Consider the following 19,383-nt stretch of genomic DNA (forward strand, 5'->3'; position numbering starts at 1 on the left):
TTTTCCTTCAAGCTATTTAAAAATTAAATCAAGGATTTTCGAATACTGCAACTAATTTTCAAGCTATACGGAGAAGCAATTGCACATATATCTTCTCAGAGGCTACAAACAAAAGTAGTTATCAATGTGAAATTCAACAATGATAATTTAGTTTGTGCCATCAGTCATAAATAAAAACTACAGTTACGTATCACGTAGCATTTGTTTAAGTTATCTTGATCAATTATTATATTTTGTTAATATAATACAATTTCCACGTTTATTGAAACTCAAAATATCCTTCAAATATAACAGACCATATTCGAGTAGTTTTTACGTTACATTTTTTACATAAGTATCATTAGAAGGAAACGTTCTGTATCACTGAAATACACGTCGTTAATTAAAACCTGTGTTTATTACTTCATTTTTTTATCTCATTTTTAAGATAATTGTACGATCATAGGCACAAAAACTGGACTGGCTGGGTGAATCAGCTGTGAACAGTGTAGTCAATATGGCGTCGAAAAAATTAATTCACCGCCAAAACTTAAGAAAAGAGTTTGACGGTAATATTACAAAAATTATCATAAATTATTTATCATTAGAGAGATAAGAGTACGTAAATTAAACAACGACTAATTTTCTATCGCACGATGAAAATAAAAACTTACGTTAAAAATAATATTTAGATGTCAAAAACTAAATCGAAGAGTAGTAAAAGTGGGAGAAACCTTCCCCTGATGGCGTTCCCTTCCAATAAGATTCGTTGAGCAACGTCTACGAAGAATGAATTTACCGATACGTTTCCGTATTGTAGTATTATAAACAGCATTGTCTTGGGAACGCTTGAGTTTGTTATTATCAACCGATGTTACTTGTTACACTTATTTCATGTGTAACGTTCTTATAAAAGTAAGAGTTAGACTGTGTCGAAAAAAATTGAAGTGCTGTGTATAAGCTATGCGTCTCGACAAAAGTTTGAATACAAGACGATCGTGAATTTATAAGACGCGTGAGTGTTGAGTTAACGTGTTTATTGATCTTTACTAGTAACAGTATCACAAAAGATCTGCGAGAATTTCGTTGATGAATCTTACCAAATTACTTGAATACTGTATACTTGCTTACGTAGTTGTGATTTGTCAAAGAACCGATAACCTAAAAATAATTTCAACTATCATAGAAGGTAGTAGAATAATATTTCATCAATGAAGTTATAGAAAGAAAATACTGTTCAGTAATCTGCTTGTAACATTGCGTTCAAGTAGGATGTATGTTTATGTTGCATAATACTATAAAATAATTGTATGATGAGAAACATTCTTGTGATTTGCAGGATATTCTAATTTCCTATTTTTGTATGGTGAAAATGGCTCATGCCCCTTTACCAAAACCTGTATGTAGACCTTTGAATACATCTACTATGTGTCCCACCGATTTTACAGCATCAAGTGTTTTATCCGATGTGAGTTTAATGTAATATTATAATACTGTAGAATATATTATATTTCTATTTTATTTGTAGGTGTTAAATTCGGATCCAGTGAAACGATTGTTTAATCAACCAAATATTGTTATCAAAACTGTTACTTGGAAACCACCTGAAGCTTCTGTTCTAAGTAATAATAATGTAACAAACAAGACAAGTATTTCAAGTATTACTCCAAATGAATTAAAGCAGCCAGAAATGACTGAGGTTTTTTTAAAGATGGAGATAGAAGATAATAATGAGGATGAGAATCTGTTACCTTCAAAGAAAGATGGTAAATCAGAAATTGCACTAGTGCCTATTAAAAGAGAGAAGAAGCCATGTGGTCACTATGAACCTTGTGAAAACATTGTATGTGATGTGGCTGTACAACAATACGTAGATCGTGATAGAGCTTCACCTATGTTAGCTATTAGCATAGAAGAAGATGAGATAAATGCACCTGTTGCAAAACATTGCACAAATGAAAAGTGTGATGCATTGAGCATTGATCATGATCGTTGTCGCAGAGCTGTGATAAAATTAAATAGATGTAATCGATCATCAGTTTGCGACATTTGTGGTGTTACGTTGAAGACACCAAGGTCTCGTATTTATCATAAAAACTGCACCAGGAAGAATGAATATAGGCACAATGAAGTGGATAGTGCTCAAATACTAAAGGAACGAATGCGTGAGAGAGAAATTCAAATAATGGAGGCCTTTAAGGCAAAAAAGAATGATTACCTAGATCCTATTAGGGGGAACAATCTTGCAATGGAAGCATTAAAAAATAATGAAGAACTCATTATTATTCCAAAATCAGTTCCTATTCAACAACCAGCTATCACTATAAATACAGTGACTGCTACTACTCAACCAACTCAACCTAAGCTAGTTCCACAACCAACTTCACAAATTACCAATGTAAATAACGTTTTTAGGAATATTTTACCTAATATACCGATTGTGTTACCACAACAAAGTATAGTCATTGGTAAAACACCATGTTCTAATGAAAATAATATAACTACTCCAGTTCAAGTAGCCCTACCTGATGCTTTGAATAGACCACTTATAACAACATCTAATGCTGTTCCTTTACCTCAAAATCAATATCTTACATTTGCAACGCAACATAATTCACAATCAATAACGATAAACGATATATTATTCTCACAGTCACAGTTTATGACAACACCTATTCAACCAAAACCATTGCTAACGCCTATACGTGTTGTGCCTATAACTAATTTAATAACACAACCATCGTTGTTGCATCAAACACAGGGTATACCAAAGTTTTGTATCATGGCGGATAACACGGTAACAACACCAATAACTATAGCAAATCCACAACCTGTTCAGCAGCCAGTCCCTGTGCCAAAGGTCAGTATTCCACAAAATTCTGGAGTAGTGCAAAATAATAACACTAAACCCGTGGTACAGAAAAAACGAAAAACACTGCTAAGAAAGAAACGTAAGCTGAAAAGGAAAGACTTCAAGTGTGACTATTGTCTTAAACGTTTTAGCACGGATTGGTATTTTAAGATTCACGTTGCTAAGCACACAGGTGAAAAACAATTTTCTTGTAAAATATGCACACAATCTTTTAGTAATAGATATGATATGAAAAGACACATGGCAAGTAAGCATAAGGATGAAAATGTTCCATCTGACACACAAGATCAGCAGCCTTCTGAAAAGTCTTGTAAATGTGGAGATTGTAATATGGACTGCGCGTCTTTTGAGGACTTGAAGCATCATAGAGAAAAATGTCACGGAGTAACCGAATGCAGTCTATGTCATAAAGAAATTTCCATAGAAGAATTAGATAGGCATATATCATTGATACATAAAGAAAGTGAAAGTTCGAAAATGAAAGACATAAAAGACGTTACAGAGAATAACGATAGTTCGAGTGAAACGAATAAATTACCTTCGAATAACACAAAAATGAAAATAAATAATTGCGACTTGAAACAAGAAGATAATATCAACAAAATGAATGGATGTATGCCTATTTTTGATTGAATTGCTGTAGTGGATTTTAAAACAGAATTGTGTTTCTGAGCATAAAGCATTCCAATTTAACCACTCAATAAAATTGAATCAAGACAACTATTGAGATTGAGAATATATTTGTTATAAATCTTATGTAAGTTAAATATATTAACAACAAATATTTAAATATCACGGTTAATTAAATGTTAATTTTTTGTTAGCAAATTTTATGCTAAACTATTTATACTGCATAGATATGTTAATATTTTTCCAATCTTACATTTCCTGTCGTGAATCTTAATTTTAAATAAATTATTATAATATACCATTGATTCATAGCAAAATGTGAATAGAAAAGAATGATTCAAATTTATTTTTGAAATACATGATACAAATATTCAAACTCCTCATTATAAATGCTACAAAATGTATTTCGCGAGATTTACATACAAAATCATATTTTTGAATCAAGTAACAGATTTTTAAACGTTACATAAAGAATTAAATTTAAGAATAATTGTATGTTATTAAAAATTTCCAAACTGTGATATATGGCCATCTTTCCATTATATAATTTGTTTCATTTAACATAAACATTTACCATTTTCGTTTAAATATCGAACATAATTTTCAAACACATCAATAAATTTATTGAGATATGAATATCATTATTTCGACTGTGCACATGACAATGCGATCACACATATCTCGAAACGCACAGCCAAAAAATGTAGATTAAAAACAATGTGTATAGATAGTTTTGGAGCCAGAAAACTTCTTATTGATCTTAAAAGTACATATTTTGAATGGAAAGAGAGATAAACGCCATTCTTTATACATGGGTGTATATAAGTTGTACTGTGTTCCTTTTACCTTTTAACGCAATGATTATTTAATCAAAAGTATTCGTTTGTGTAGATATAAATGTAGCAGAAACTCTAGACATTTTAAGTAATATGTTTTATCATTATTAAACAGGTGTTAATATTGTTGGAAATATTATGTAACTTTGTCTAATATACCATCATATAATTGTTCATAAAAAATTTCGTTACATAAAATAAATGTACAATATTGACACTATATTTTTCGCTATTCAATTATCTTTGGAGTATTTTGAGTTCTCATTTTACTTTCTTCAATGAAAATGTATTACTAGATATAAAGCATTATATTACACACTGCATATACACAATACCTATTCCTAGAAATATTCAGTCTCTTTAAACAGTGTTAAATGCACGAATTGTACTTTCATATCAAAATGATATGTAACAATTACTATTGGATAAATTAGGTACTTAGATAGTATCTTTGTATGATATAGATTCATGATATGAAAGAAACTTCGTACTGTATTGTTACTGAATGTTTTTTTGAACTCAAGACTACTAGCAAAACATTATTGTACAATATCAAAAAAATTTTGAAATGTCACAGAGCATAGAGAATAGGTACTTTTCATACAATGCAGAAATGTTCCTTGATGAGAAAAAAGAAGTGGAATATTACGTGCCTTCTAAATTCTAATGTTCCTTCTAGAAGTATGTTTATGATCACTTCAAAAAGAAAACTTGAATAATTGTGAACGAAATTATTTTACATTTATTTTATTTTCACTCGACAATAACACATTATTTCAGTGTTTGTATAGTTGATCAAAATATTGTGTTATATTATTTTCTTCATAAAAATCATTCTCGAACAATAAATTATATTTATTTATACATTTTTAAAAGTTGTTTTTATAATTTTCAACAATTTGAAAAATTGATATTTGAACCATGAAAAAAGTGTATTTACAAACTATGAGTGTGTGAGCAAATTATATTTAAATTACTTAAATTAACAATGCATACTAAATGAAATATGTTATGTATATTGCTTGTCAGTGTTTATAAAAATAGTTTTTGTAATAAATGATTATTTAAATGAACAATCATTTATTCAAAATAAAAATTTATTTCTAAGTTTAGAAATGATTACAAAATTTATGCCCAAAGGTTAAATAAATTTAAATATTGAGCTATTGTATTTTATAAAAAGTTGTTTAATTATTTTCTTAAGAATACAAGTTATATTTCTGTACAGTCCATCAGCTTTGTTTCATATTCTATCTAGAGCTTCTAACATTATAACACTGTTCCCACGTATGACCTAAAACATTAAACGAAGACATGTATATTTATTATTGTTGGTATCATTCAAACAAAAGTTTCATGTAACATAACTTACCACCATCCCAATGTTGTTTTTAGTTCCGTCTTTGCATTCTTCAATGCTTTCATCTATAACCATGTTCATAAATGGATCAAAGCCACGTAAAATCCCAACAACATGTCTACCGCCATTTAATTTCACTATAAAAAATTTAGGTACATTCTTGTTAGTATAAACAATTTATAAAACTGTTCTTTATTAACATAATATTCTTCAACCCAAAATAGTTTCATAACAGACTACTAAAACTAATATAAAGTATTAATATAATTTATATTTAACTAAATAGAGGACTAAAAATTAGGAAAACAAATAAAAAGCAATTCACTTATGTTTACATTACAACTAATTAAATATTCTTTCTAAAATATGAAATCCATCTTGAAATTTCACTAAGTATTTTTTACTTACATGACAATCTCTTGTCCATATACCTGAAACAAACCAAATAGAACTTTTAACGGTTTTTAGCATCCATGAATTAAATAATTAAAACATTTATTTTGACATCATGCTCAATAAACAAAACCTCAAAGTACACTTACTTTTTAAGTTCTGGAGGGTGTGCCTTACTCATTGTTAAAACTTCTTTGTCTTCGAAGACAAAAACTCTGTAATACGACCTTAAAACAACTGTAAAATATAATTGTTACAGATTTTTGTGGTTTTGAAATTTTACACGTTTTCTTTGTGTAACCGGTATAACCGTAACTACATACACGCAAAAGATTCCAGTGAAGTTAGTTGACATAGAGGACGCTTCCTTCCCAAACGCTTTGTAATATCGATCTCTCGAAGTTGAAAGCACTGACGATATATTCGACACATGCATCGTTCAACGTATTTTTCATTATATGCTTGCAAACTTGAGAAAGCTTTACCGTTATCGGAGTATAAGACAGACTTATCAAGCAATGTATTTTTTTGTCGTATATTTGGGGAGCTCGTGAGCTTCCTTACTATTTTCCTATCATACCTGGCTTTATCGATTCAGTGTAAAATAAGATTACGGCACTACTAATGGTAGGAATTAAAATTAGACCTTAACGGAAATATTTGAAATATAAGCAAATTGAAATGCTCATATTTTTCATGAAAATATTAACAAAAACGATTTAGGTGGAGAAAGTAATCAACCCTTGGCTCTTGGGAGCTTGCAACATTGAGAAGGAGATGACACTGGGAATTTAGGTGAGGAAAGTAATCAACGACTTAGTTTATTTTAAAGATGTAAATATATCAGAGTTCGCGAATTGTTCATGAACCGTATGAAAATTAAATTTCTTAGAAATTATCTGTTTGCGTATCTATTTACGTAAGTACTGTACTCTTAATGTTTGCGGAAAAAGTTAAGTAAAGATGACTGAAAACAGACGGAATCAAAGTTCCATTCGTGACTTCAGTTTGAACCTAATGCAGGAGACCTGCCAAAGTATCGTGAAGCAAAGTCCATGGATTCGATACTGTAACATTAAAAAGTCAGATTTTCCCATGTTATTATCCAAAATATTTTTCTAAACCTACAGCAGTTCTAGATGAACAAAAAAGGCAAACCTCATCCAATGAAAACTTCGCTTGGGGTCGCGAAGTTTTCCAGCTTCCTAGCTTTCCATGTTATTTTCCTGACTCCCCAGAGCGTACCTATTGAAGAGGCAAAAAAATGTGGCGTCGCGTCGTTCCACGGCGTCTTTTCACCGTGACTTCGTGGCAGAACAAGATTCGCCAGTGGAGAGAGACGTGGCGCGTAATTAAATAATACTCAAAAGAGCTCGCGTGGCAGAGGTCCTCGAACGAGGCGCGAAATGCATGTATATGAAGCATGTCATTAAACGACGTTGCTGTACATGTAGCGTGGTAAACCTTTCGGAAACAGAATAACACATAGGCGCGACAGAAGAAAAGGGCGGCCACAGACGCCCACCGTTAACTAACTTTTCAAAGAATGGGATTCAATTCCGCGGAGACCCTGCCGAGTGAAATAACTTCACTGCGAATTTGCTGGGATGGAGTTCCCGTCGCGTTCCATTCACGGCACCAGGCATTACCATTAATAGGAATATTAATTGAAACACGATGAAGTTGTACCGACTCGATCGCGTAAACAATTAGATGTAGATATAGTTTTCCATCCGATGTAGAAAACACGTACCTACTTCATCGTTATTGCTATATTTATTCATATGGCATAGAGACGTCTTAAAAATGTCTTACAGATATCCAGTAAAGTCGTCTGTAAAAGACGTCTGAAGTTACAAATAAAAAATTACGTCTCAAAAGACATTCACAAGATAATATCCTATGACAACGTTGATTTATTTCAAAATCCATCCATTTATCGATCGTGAGTATTCATTCTGACATGAAAACCGAGTGTTCACTGACGAAATAGACACTATATTTCATTTTCTTATAAACTTTCTCCAGAGACTATCATCAGAGTTCACCCGAGAGTACAACTATCCCAACTTCCTCTCGTGAGCCAAAACTAATATACACACAATCTTGAGAGCGCTCGCGGAGAGCACCTACCGTGTAAAACCATAAATTGACACACAATTTAGGAATACTCGACAGCAGCTACTGCAGAAAGCTCTTAGGTAGGTATATATCCTGAGGCTATCAATTCATTCATCATTAATCAATTCTCCCTCCCTCTGCTCCACCTAAAAAAATTTAATGTCTCTATGATTTCAGTGGTAGGTACTCGCCAAGCTAAGGAATAGTCCTCCACAAACGATCACCGTCGCAGAATCTCAGGATTCCGCGCATGTAACAAGTATAAGCAGCAAGATTGCGGTAGGCTAGGATATAGAAGGCATCGAAGACGATGTGGACACAGTAATTTCCGTGATGCCTTTCGCAGGGATGAATTTTTGGACCGGTTCCTGGATAGCCAGGAGAAGCAGACTGCGGTTAAGCGGGAACAGGGAGGCGGGTCGTGAGATTAGTATTCACTGACCCGTTCGAGGGTCGGCCATCCACTCTGCTGGCCGAGTATGTATTTCCCTGGCGCACAGAAGGGCCGTGTATCTCTACGATTAAAAACCTAGCGTACGCGATCCCGTAGTGTCCATCTCTCGCGGAGAGAAGGATCTGTTAAGCGATCGATAAGAAGGGCCCTCCTCCGTTTCCATCGCAGCCAGTGTCGCAGTAGACAAATAAATCCTGGAATTCGAGCGGAAGGATCGAATCAAGTCTGGTCTCGTGGAATTTACAGAGGGTGATCGAAGGGTGGGGGCAATTGAGGGAGAGAGGGGATCAACGTCGACGATCGTGTCTGGCTCTGCGGATGGAAGCGAAAAATTGCCCAGAAGGGGTTTGTGGCGTGCTCCGGCAGCCGCCACCACCCGTGGCCTCCTCTCTTTGTAGGTTAAAAGGGCGAGCCCCGCCGTCGCGAAGGGCGGGAGAAGGACCCCGACAAATTTCAAATTACGGCTCGTCGATACCGTGCGCGATGAGTGGATGAAAGAGCTGCCAGAACACAAAGGAATATATATAATCTTCCCTTTCCTCATAATTTTTTTTCTATTTTCTTTTTAACGTTTTATGTATGCGACTTATCATCCCTCTCTCTCTTCTTCTCTTACTTTTTCGCTTTTAGCTTTGTATAGCAAACGTTCGTCACAGTACCAGCAACGTTCGCTGCCACATATACACGTCGCCAAGTTGAACGTGCATGCAAGTATACGCCGAGAATATACATATATACCTGCAGGAGTGCGGAAAACGAGGTGACGGAGGTGCCGAGGGGCGAGGACGCGGGGTGCTGCTCTCACGTATATAGATCCTAGCCCGTGGTACCAATACACCCCCGCCTGTCTGCTAGGGATGGCCTCGAGGTTGATCTGGGTTACTTGGAACAGGTGCAAGTGGAATTACTGGTAGGACTCTTGTACCTCAAGGGCTTTTGTATTTTCAGAATCTACTTGAAGCATTAATAAATATGCTATGATTATTCTAAAATTCAAATTTGTCTATTTTTATGTCCTTAGAGGCCTTAAGGAACTTGTCTCTCTTCGAGGTCCCTTGGATTTGCAACGTATATAATACCGACCTAGGTACGTATCTCCCTCATCTGCTGTAACAGTTACACATGTACGGTAATGCCCCCTTTAGTGTTCGGAATTTTGCCTACTTCAACGTCCGACGATATCTTCACTAATTCTTAAAAATGGGGTCTCGGAGCGAATTTCGAGTTTATAGAGCTCTAAGCAGATAAAATACTTTAAAAAAGTGTTTCGTTATCCAAGCATATTTCTGTAGTTATGAGTCACATATTCGAAAACTTGAGTTTATATCCTGATTGAGTTTATGAGATCTGTGAGATGTAATTTATGATACTAGCAGAAGCAAATTCAATTAAAGGACTTTTTCCTTAAAAAGTGAGGTATAAGATACAAGTCCACTGTACTAAATTAAGATTCAAAACTTTAAGCGTGAATATTTTGAAGATAGAAGAATGTATTTGCATTTTGCCTTGCAGCCACAGATTTGTTTGTACATCCTATCGACCCGAGTTCGACTCGATCTCACTCACACTCATTCTTTCTCCTTCGTTCGATCGAATTCTCGGGAGTCATCCGCCCACATAAGCATCCACACATGGTCCTGGACTGCAAACGCTAAACTGTATACCATTGTACCTGAGAAATCACAATTTTCCAGAAAACGAAACAATATATCTCGGTGCAAAAAATACCTTTTTAATACTTCCTATAATAACTAAAAAAGAAGCAAACTATTGTTGTGTCATTATCCCCACAAAAGAGCAATACATGCACTTTCCAAATCTCCCTTTAAACTAAATCATGGAACGTTCTAATATCTCATTTCCATATTAGTGTATTCACAAAACCGAATTGTTCATAATATGACGAGGAACAGGGTCGAATACCCATCGCTGCCAGAGCGCACGTACCTCCATAACCACCCTCGCTTACGTCAGATCGGTCTTGTGCCTCTGTGTGTAAGGTGCTCTGTGTGCAGCCTCGCACACGTAATCGCGTGCAGCAGCAGCAGCCCGTCCTCTTTTCCCTCTCTGTGTACGTACACCACACCACCCACCCAGCGCGGGAGGGGGTGAGACTGGTGGCACCCCAGTGACGTCAGAGCCGATCGTCAGGCGCAAACGGGGTTGTCCACCATACTACGTTAGAATGACGAGCCGATAAACTACCCTTCAGGGTTTTCTGCGGCGGGCGGGCCAACGGTCTTGGGGGTAAACAATTCTTTTGCGATTCTAGTTTTAAGGAAAGCAATTCCACCGTATCTGTTTAGTTGAAGTTCGATATTCTGGTAACACGGTGAACGTGGCTGGTGAAACGTGCAACCGCTGGGAATGACGAGGAGTATCCAGGAGGCGGGCTGCTCTAGAGCGTTCTGGCTTCTGCTTTCCAGGTGGTCGCCGTTGGTTTGGCCGACGATGGCGAGCTCCGGGTCGGCGGTCGACGGCGTCGGCGAAAACGACGGTACGACAGGCGTAACCGGTGGCGAGCTCAGGAATCCCCTCATCTGTGGCGTCTGCCATAACTTTTACAACGAGCCCTGTTTGCTGTCCTGCTTTCACACCTTCTGTGCCCGCTGCATCCGTGGCCCACACGTTGACGGAAAGGTCTTCTGTCCCACCTGCGGGTAGATAACAACGACTGTTATTGCATGGCGTCCTTAGGGTGGGTGATGATCCCAGGTCTGGGTTAGGTTTGGCTAATATCTTGCATGCTATCATATTTCCTGTCAGTTTTTATCTCTGCTTTTGGTACAACGCAGGGCATTGCTAAAATGCATTCAGAGGATTTTTAGTTTATTATCTTCAAATTACTATCTAACTGTGAATTTAATAATTCTTAAAGTTGTGATATTTATTGCTTTAGAAATACCCTTTGCATCTACATGTGTTGTCTGTGTATGATTATTTCTTATTACGCAGCAGTTTATGCAATTACTTTTGTTCCTATGAGTTATAATTATTTGTAGATGTTTTGAGATACATACAGAGTATAGGCGTACAGTTGGTACATTCTTATTATGTTTGAATATTATAGAATTATTGCATGATCTTCCTAGAGTAGATTATAAGCTCATGTTTCACTTATATCCTGTAAGATTTTATATCTTTCTTTTATATTATTTTGCCCAAAATCATTAGTTTGCAAAAAACAATGCATATGTTGTCTGTTCTTCTGTAATTTCTATTGCCTATTTGTCTGAAAGCATGTATTCAGAGAATATAATTATGTTTAATACAAAGCTTGTTTATAGATTATTGTAGAAAGTGGAACTTCTTTCATTCCTACTATAATGGTTTGTTGAAGTACTTTTCTCTCTTTCTATTTTACTTCACTTGAACTTTATATTTATAATCTGTGATGTATTATGTCGCAATGCTGTCATTCATTTCATTCAATTCTCAATATTTCCAATGCTATTCAACTTCAACAAAGCTAAATTATTATATTATTGTATATAGGCAACACACACAACTGAAAGATGGAGCACAACTACCACCACCCGATCAGCTTATACGTCAGCTGGTTGAATTGGCAAACTCTGAGAATCCTCCATGCGCCAATTGTGACAAAAGAGACAAGTCTACTATGTTCTTTTGTACAACATGTGGTACGTATTAAGCTTAAAAAATAAAACCAAGAATAAGATCTTTACTCAAGACATGTATTCACTGTGAAACTTTGTTCGAACCCAGGGCAAGCACTCTGTACTCACTGCAGAGAGCACACTCACCGTGCAAAGATGTTCTCTACGCATGAGGTAGTGCATATGAGTAAATGTGCTAAAGATAGTCAACGTCGTTGTCCTACGCATGGAGAGCAGTACATAATGTTCAGTCAGAGCGCCAAGTGCATGTTTTGCGCGACCTGTTACCGCGACATACCAGCGGACGCGAGACTTCATTGTGTGGATATCGAGAGTGCCTGGCAGCAGGCATCGAAGAAAATGGAAAGGGCAGTGAATTCGATCTGCGAGCTGCAAGCTGGCGTCAAGGATGGCGTGCTGGCCCTGAAGACACAGCTTGACGAGCTACGGCACAGTTTGGAATCGGAGAAGAGGGCGCTAAACTCTTACTGCCAAGGAATGCAGGAAGCGATCACGAAGACCCACGGTGCGGTTCTGACAGAGCTTCAGCGACAGTTTGAGACTAAGGAGAGGGTAGTCCGTGGACAGCTATTCTCCCTGAGCCGTGCACTTCCTGTGCTACACATGCACTTGATGTTGTGCACCGCTTTCACCAGTGGTGCGACGAAGTATCAATTTTTGGAACTGGCCCATCCGATGATGGATCGATTGAGCCGCGTCGCCCAGCTGGGACACCCATCGAGGCCGCCTTTGCTCACCACCCACCTCAAGAATAATTACAGGAACGAGTTCGCCAGGGCATTGCAACCTTACGTGGGTCAAATGCAGAATCCCAAGGAGTCTTTGTATGATCAAACTCACACGATGCCACAACAGGAACCGCCGGTGATTCAGGTAGCTAAGCCACGTTTGGCCTGACCGGCCACCACTCTCGATTACATTCGTTTACGTTCATATTACAAGTTTCTTTTTCACTGCATTTCTCGCGCACACTTCTGTGTAAGTACTTTCGTTTACAGGTTTTTATTCTATGATGTGGCTTGTACTTGATCAGTATATGTGGTGGTAGTCTGTAGCCAGATTAGAGACAGTCAGTGGTTCACGTAGCGCAGACAGACGACTTTCGTTTCCCGTTAGTTTGTTTAGTAAGGATGTAGCAGTCAGTATCAGACAGTCTGATTCTACATCATGTAAACGCGATCGTTCGTTTGGAACGATCGCCGATCATGTGAGATTATTCTTTTCCGAGCAGAGCAGCAAACTCGCTCAGAGGATTCCGACCAAAGGTGGAGCCGAGACTGAACCCTTTACCAATCACTGCCGAACATTTGACAGTCAGCTGAAGGAATTGAATCAACAGTTGCTCACAGTGAAGGAACGTTTGGAAGAACTTCATCGTGACGTAGCTCTTTTGAGGAGAGCGAACACTCCTCCGTTAGGGACACGATATGAGCACGTGGCCAGAGATTGTCGGGTATTAGAGCAGCAGCTGGAACATCATCAGATGGAACTGGAACGACTCAAGAACGTTTTCGACATTTTGTGGGATGAACAGTTGTGTAGAATTCGCGTAGAACAAGAGATCTTCCATTCTCAGGTATTACCTTAGATTCATTTTCAGTCTGTATGGGAACGGAGTAACAAGTTGCGTGTGAGATGACACAGAATGCAATAAAATTTCATTACGTTTCTTGCCACTGCCATAACGCATGTCACACCCCTTGTTATCCTATTCACAGAAATTGAACTTAGTATTGTTTTCTCAATGGCTGTTCTCTCAACGAAAATTCAATCAATAATTCTGACTTATTCAGATGAACGATATTCTATCGTTGAGGAACCAAGTGAAGCAGTTACAAAATCTCACTCAGCAACTGGAGCCATTTATAAAATCCTTTTCATCCGGAGTCGCCGCTGGTGAAGTGAGTATAGCAGCCGCAGATGCAGCTAGTAACCAACATTTGCAAGTGTTGCTGGAGCACTTGGCACGCTTGCAAATGCAGGAGCTGCCGCAGCAACCGCAGACTCAAGCTCCCACGAAAGATCATCGTCATCCGCGTAATACTGCCACCAGTGCTGATAATGCGCTTTACATGAAAGGTATGAATTTTGTATGAAAGAACTACACTAAAATATTTCAGGTACGTTCTTAGATGCGGTAAATTAGCTATCCCCTAGAATACAATTTATCAAAACTGTTTTCTGTTCTAGCACAAATGCACCCCCAATAAGAAAGACCACATATATCAGGTCTCCTATCGATTTAATTGGCAATGCATTTGTGTTAGCATGCAAGATATCTTTTGCCCAATTATACAAATTATCAAATGTGTTTTCTGCCGCAAAACATTTAACTCTAGCAATGTTCTACGCAGAAACGAAGGAAGTACCAACGCGTTGTCGTACTCCTTCTAGCAGCGTTGAAGCCGTTTTGGACTCTAGTGGAAATATCATCGTCTATGGCACAGCTAAATCCTCTGACTCCAAAAGAGGAGTCCTCAGTCAATTGATAGAGAAGGCCAGGACCAAGGATGACAGGAAGAAATCGCCTGGAAGAGAGGAGAGTCGTGATCGTAGTCAAGGTAGACGGTCCAGAAAATCTCCAGACAGCGCAAAGCCCAAAACACCACCTGGCCACTCGTCCACCAGCAAAGTACGCTCGTTTTATCGTTCACTGAAAGGTGGCAGTGGGGACACTTCCGCAGAGGGGCTTGACCAGCCAGAAAGATGCATGGATGGCCAGCAGCAACAGTCACACGCGACTGGTAAGAACGAATCCGCGAGGATCACGCGTACAAGTAAATAGCGGCGCGGCGGGGTGATAGTTACGAGAGGGATTTTGGATCCGTTGACGATACAGAAGGGATGCGTCCCGACTTCCAGAGCACTCATGTAGATAGCATTATAAATCGATGTAAATAAAACCCTGATGAACGCACACACGAGAATTGTTGTACCTCGTATCGCGCCCAATTCAGGATCGACGAGCGCAGTGTTTGACCTGAGGCCGCATAATTCAATTGACAAACACTAGTGACACCGAAACATTGTAATATTCTTGTATAATGAATTGGACGGGACACTTGAATAATTCTTCATTAGCGCAATGAAGTGTATGTTCACTTCACCTTTGTTTCTCTGCAGCATCAATGCTGAAGCGTACTGATCGGATGTCGTTAAAATCACAATTAAAGCGACGTGTGCGTGCGACCGCAATTCAATTAAATCCACCGTTCGATTGTGTTCTCTCTAAATCTATTCGATGCCTCTTCACGTGACGCGAAACGATCAGGCAAATACCTTGCACGGGGAGGTAAATTAGAAACTGTGCTCTTGTAAGTGGATTCGATTTCGATATAGTGTTCTATCCGTAATCAATTGATGCGTTAAAATTTAAAAAAGGTTTCGGTGTTTTGGGAGTTTGAGTAGACTATAATTTCCAAAACTGGAAGTTGGTGTAGTGCTCTTTCTCAGGATTGAAGTGTTTAACTCAGCGTTATTAATGTGGATTTTTGTTGAGTTCATGGCTCAGAATTAGTAACGAGCTTATAGGGTGTGAAAGGCACAGGTTTAATGTCAGTTCACGGCGGTTAAATTTTGTGACGTCAAAGGTGAGAATGAAGGAAGACCACGAGCTTATCGAAAAAGTATTAAGGTGGTGTGCATGAAACCCAACCTTCAAATGTTAAAGGTTGAAGAGTAACTTTCGGAGCGTTATTTTTTTGCATACACGATATAGTACTGTCGTTATAATCATGTAAAGTCGTATAGTTTCAATAAAATCAATACATCAACAAAAATCATTACTCATGAATCATCAAGAAAATCAGTTCAATACATATTTAATAACGCCGAGTTAGAGACTGACAAAAAGCTACCTAAGGCAACGTAATTTCTCCCTCTCGTCGCTCAAAGGTTTACATCTACTAACAAGCCTCGTTAACTACAGAATCGGATAGTTAGAAAAAAAATTAAAAGTAGAAGTTTTTGAAGTTGCCAAATTGTTTAAATCTTCAACTTTTTTTTGTTATAATCATGACAATCTCAGTAGCGAAATCATTTTTTTAACATTGTTAAATTGTTAAACTCTTAAGAATTCTTATTCTTCTTTTATTTTTAGATACCGTGCTATTTTTTATTTTTGCACCACTCAGAGTGCAGAGAGCATTCATTACCTAAAGCCCTACATCATTATTCTTTTACTTATTAATATTTAAAAGATTGAATTGATGAATAAGATCACTTCTTTAATGGAGGTAATGAAAAAAGAGTCAAAATACTATTACTTCCTAAAAGTTAACTGATCTGTACCTTTAACTATTTCTCTAACGACACTAAATACTACTTATATTTGACTAAATTTTTAAAATCCAAATAGTACTTGTTTTTTTTTAACTATAATTACTTTATTTCTTCAGATATCTTTCCAAGCAGTCCAGTGTTTAAGATGACATCCTTGCATATCCTCTAATGGGAAACTTCCTTAATTCAGTTTTCACAAATTTTCATGGAATAGATCCCACAACTCACATCTCTTCTAAAGGCTTTTAAGTAGATGTGACCGCTTAAGCCCTATTCCCTTTTCCTAATCAATTCACATACTTCCAGCAGGTGAAGAAGGGGAGTATCAGCGAATTTCTGAAGCGTCAAGTTTAGGGGAGGTAAAGAAGCGCGTGCAAGCCCAAGTGCACGCGGTCCCCGACGAGCAACCGTTGCCCGCGAGTAAGAGCGTGAAAGCGTACCCTGCCAGCGACCCAGAAGACGTCCTCTACACGGACGACAAAACAGCGACGGAGGTGAGGCGGCGTCGCCGAGCGAGCTGCGATAGCCTGAGCACCACCGGGTCAGGGAGCAGACGATCGAGCATCGTGGATGGGACGGTAGGTCAATCCGTGCAGGAACCCGGGAAAACACTGGTTGTTTTGATCGGGCCTACATCGAAGTCGTCGTCTCTGGTGCAGAAACAACGTTCCTGGGAGACTTTCCCGCGGCTCAAGAGCAAACGCGGCACCACTGCCAGCGAGGGGGGCGCTGCGTCGCTTGGCCAGCTGAAGAAAGCGGACAGCTTCGAGGGACACGAGGAGACGGTGCGCACGTTGGTGGCGGCGGTGCAGGAGAACAGGTCTCACCTGCACCATCGTCACTCACACTACCACCGTCATCACCGGAAGAGTAAGACAAACTAAAGCCTCCCCTTCTCGAAGAAGAGGCTGCGGCGAAGATTCAAGGAGCTTCTGTTTAGAGGTGTCCCAAAGGCTGTTCGCAGAAGTGTTTGCGAGCAAATCGGCTCACCCCATTTTCCTTCCACTATTACACACACGACTGCTGAATAGTTTGTTATGAGTGTGTAATTTATATGGAAAAGGGTGAGAGTAGGATATAAGGGGTGAAAATTCGTAAACAGTTCTAGGTGTCCCACTCAGATAGCTAGCGGGACTAAACCAGCGTTTTTCATAGCTCGTTTATTCTTTGTTATGACTTGTCCAAGAATTTTATTAGAAATCTGTTACACAGCGACGAATTATATTACCTTAAACCTTTGAATGCCGAAATTCTCTAATTATATCTGTTAACCGCATTCGCCAATGCCGATAGGCGTACAACGCACAGTTTACATCAATTGCCTAAACGCACATGTGTTTTTAGCATTCTCAGGATTAAGAATGATCTTTGCGTAGCTTGGTCACGTTTAGCTATCTGAAAGGAAAGCGAGCAACCCTCCACAAACGCCTAGTATAACATTCGGGAAAGTATCGTCGAAAGATTGTATATATTTCGACCATGTTAGTGCATTGTTATTAGTAGAGAAATATTGTTATTACGCGAAAGGGTACTACGACAATGATTCTTTTCGAGCATTTTGAGCATTTTATTAGTGGTATACGATACGATAAAAGGGCATTTCGTGTGGTGTACATATATCACGGACGAACGCGAATAGAATTGAGAATAGACAAGGGGAAATCGTCGTTCGAGCCGCCGCTGTACGGCACCTTCGAAAAGTGCACCTTTAACTGTTACTTTCACGAAGACTGTAACAACATTTTTTGGATTTGTTTTCCTCGGTCTGGACCAATATTTTCGACATTCATAACTGCCTTGCCAAGCCATTCGTCGACGTTTCTATTATATACACTCGTTTTGCGTCTGGTCGGAGTTATGTCAGGGTCAGGCCAAGCCTTCAGCGTTTCTTGCTTCTCCGTTTCTTATCGATCGTAGCTTTTTTATTGCACTTCGAAACGCTGAAGGTAACGATGTATTACTTCTAATAGAAAAATAATATATCAAAATGGGAGGGATAAAAGTAAGAAGAGGAGCGAGTACACGCGTTGCCCAATATTCTCGTTGTTGACGAGGCCCTTCGAGTGACGTCGTTGATGCACTTAGTGGCTCATATTAGAATTTAGTGGGACACGTTTGATGTCGATAAACTGTGCATGCGTATACACAGAATTATGATTTAATTACTCTAACGAGAACAGACAGAGATTAAAGGATTCCCATTGCTGCTCAAATCGCGTGTTTAGGTGGAGTATGATTTCGAGAGGAAGAAAAATCGAACTGATTCGTTGTAGAGTTTATACGTATAGTAATACCTTCGATTCGAGGTACTTTATACCGTGTATACTGAGTCGAACGGATAACGTGACGGAGAGAAGAGAGGAGACATCGATCAAGCGAATTTGAACACTGCCATCAATCAGTACATACATTACGAATTTAAACGGCGATATTCTCTCTCTTTATCTCTCTCTAGCGAAAAAATAGCCTAATTGCAAAATTGTACTCGTAAGTGTCAATCGCACGAGGATCCATCGTTCGCGATATTTGAATCGATGAGAGACAGGACGAACGAAGGTTCCTCGTAAAAGTTTAAACGCGATCGTTACTGTTCAGTTTAAAGGACTAACGAATCATAAGGACGTTATAATTATAGCAAATGTACACAAAGCATGTATGAGAACTGTCGAAACGCTGATAATAGAAAAATATACAAGTTACAACATATGGATTTTTACTTGTATCTGTGCAGGTTACTCTTTCCTTTTTTCCTTTAACAGTACGCACATTACGTAATAATTTATTACAATCTATATGTGTAAATTATGTACATTATA

At 38.2% G+C, this 19,383-nt stretch overlaps 3 protein-coding genes and 1 long non-coding RNA gene across 12 annotated transcripts; 3 read left to right on the forward strand and 1 right to left on the reverse strand.

The window, feature by feature from the left end:
* The first annotated feature begins 779 nt into the window (after positions 1 to 779).
* Positions 780 to 3,709, forward strand: LOC143179102 (uncharacterized). Of its 3 annotated transcripts, none has more exons than XM_076378139.1 (3): positions 780 to 894; positions 1,319 to 1,447; positions 1,508 to 3,709. In XM_076378139.1, exons 1-3 carry the CDS (start codon positions 874 to 876, stop codon positions 3,482 to 3,484), a joined length of 2,127 nt encoding a protein of 708 aa, XP_076234254.1. In that variant the 5' UTR covers positions 780 to 873; the 3' UTR covers positions 3,485 to 3,709. The 3 variants fall into 3 exon arrangements, with proteins under 3 accessions (XP_076234254.1, XP_076234256.1, XP_076234255.1); XM_076378141.1 differs by lacking the exon at positions 780 to 894 and adding an exon at positions 941 to 994; XM_076378140.1 differs by lacking the exon at positions 780 to 894 and adding an exon at positions 1,177 to 1,253.
* Positions 3,710 to 5,370: 1,661 nt separating this feature from the next.
* Snrpg (small nuclear ribonucleoprotein G) lies at positions 5,371 to 6,401 on the reverse strand. Its single transcript, XM_076378056.1, has 4 exons — positions 6,220 to 6,401; positions 6,086 to 6,108; positions 5,690 to 5,814; positions 5,371 to 5,611 (listed from the first exon to the last, which is right to left on the reverse strand). The coding sequence occupies exons 1-4, from the start codon at positions 6,249 to 6,251 to the stop codon at positions 5,561 to 5,563; spliced, it is 231 nt and encodes a 76-aa protein (XP_076234171.1). The 5' UTR covers positions 6,252 to 6,401; the 3' UTR covers positions 5,371 to 5,560.
* A 2,819-nt stretch (positions 6,402 to 9,220) lies between these two features.
* Positions 9,221 to 9,734, forward strand: LOC143179395 (uncharacterized). The gene is made up of 2 exons (XR_013001961.1): positions 9,221 to 9,555; positions 9,667 to 9,734. It is a non-coding gene; the product is annotated as an uncharacterized LOC143179395 (long non-coding RNA).
* Positions 9,735 to 10,759: 1,025 nt separating this feature from the next.
* On the forward strand, positions 10,760 to 17,593 carry LOC143178834 (RING finger protein 207). Of its 7 annotated transcripts, none has more exons than XM_076377708.1 (8): positions 10,760 to 10,892; positions 11,072 to 11,305; positions 12,141 to 12,289; positions 12,375 to 13,159; positions 13,518 to 13,862; positions 14,080 to 14,365; positions 14,626 to 15,030; positions 16,874 to 17,593. In XM_076377708.1, exons 2-8 carry the CDS (start codon positions 11,097 to 11,099, stop codon positions 17,449 to 17,451), a joined length of 2,757 nt encoding a protein of 918 aa, XP_076233823.1. In that variant the 5' UTR covers positions 10,760 to 10,892; positions 11,072 to 11,096; the 3' UTR covers positions 17,452 to 17,593. The 7 variants fall into 7 exon arrangements, with proteins under 7 accessions (XP_076233823.1, XP_076233822.1, XP_076233817.1 ...); XM_076377707.1 differs by lacking the exon at positions 10,760 to 10,892 and having other exon boundaries at positions 10,935 to 11,305; positions 16,874 to 17,145; positions 17,227 to 17,593; XM_076377702.1 differs by lacking the exon at positions 10,760 to 10,892 and having other exon boundaries at positions 10,939 to 11,305.
* Positions 17,594 to 19,383: the final 1,790 nt, after the last annotated feature.

Source organism: Calliopsis andreniformis, chromosome 5 (genome assembly GCF_051401765.1).
Source record: "Calliopsis andreniformis isolate RMS-2024a chromosome 5, iyCalAndr_principal, whole genome shotgun sequence".
Taxonomy (NCBI): domain Eukaryota; kingdom Metazoa; phylum Arthropoda; class Insecta; order Hymenoptera; family Andrenidae; genus Calliopsis; species Calliopsis andreniformis.

What these genes read in the sequence shown, in the direction of transcription:
- LOC143179102 (XM_076378139.1), top strand. Translation starts at nt 874, where the DNA reads ATGTGTAACGTTCTTATAAAA. An exon ending in TGTGTAACGTTCTTATAAAA is followed by an intron (nt 895 to 1,318) that starts GTAAGAGTTAGA and finishes TGTGATTTGCAG; the next exon opens with GATATTCTAATTTCCTATTT. An exon ending in CATCAAGTGTTTTATCCGAT is followed by an intron (nt 1,448 to 1,507) that starts GTGAGTTTAATG and finishes TTTTATTTGTAG; the next exon opens with GTGTTAAATTCGGATCCAGT.
- LOC143178834 (XM_076377702.1), top strand. Translation starts at nt 11,013, where the DNA reads ATGACGAGGAGTATCCAGGAGGCGGGCTGCTCTAGAGCGTTCTGGCTT. An exon ending in AAGAGATCTTCCATTCTCAG is followed by an intron (nt 13,863 to 14,079) that starts GTATTACCTTAG and finishes TGACTTATTCAG; the next exon opens with ATGAACGATATTCTATCGTT. An exon ending in TAATGCGCTTTACATGAAAG is followed by an intron (nt 14,366 to 14,625) that starts GTATGAATTTTG and finishes ATTTAACTCTAG; the next exon opens with CAATGTTCTACGCAGAAACG.
- Snrpg (XM_076378056.1), bottom strand. Translation starts at nt 6,251, where the DNA reads ATGAGTAAGGCACACCCTCCAGAACTTAAAAA. An exon ending in CACCCTCCAGAACTTAAAAA is followed by an intron (nt 6,109 to 6,219) that starts GTAAGTGTACTT and finishes GGTTTGTTTCAG; the next exon opens with GTATATGGACAAGAGATTGT. An exon ending in AAAACAACATTGGGATGGTG is followed by an intron (nt 5,612 to 5,689) that starts GTAAGTTATGTT and finishes TTAATGTTTTAG; the next exon opens with GTCATACGTGGGAACAGTGT.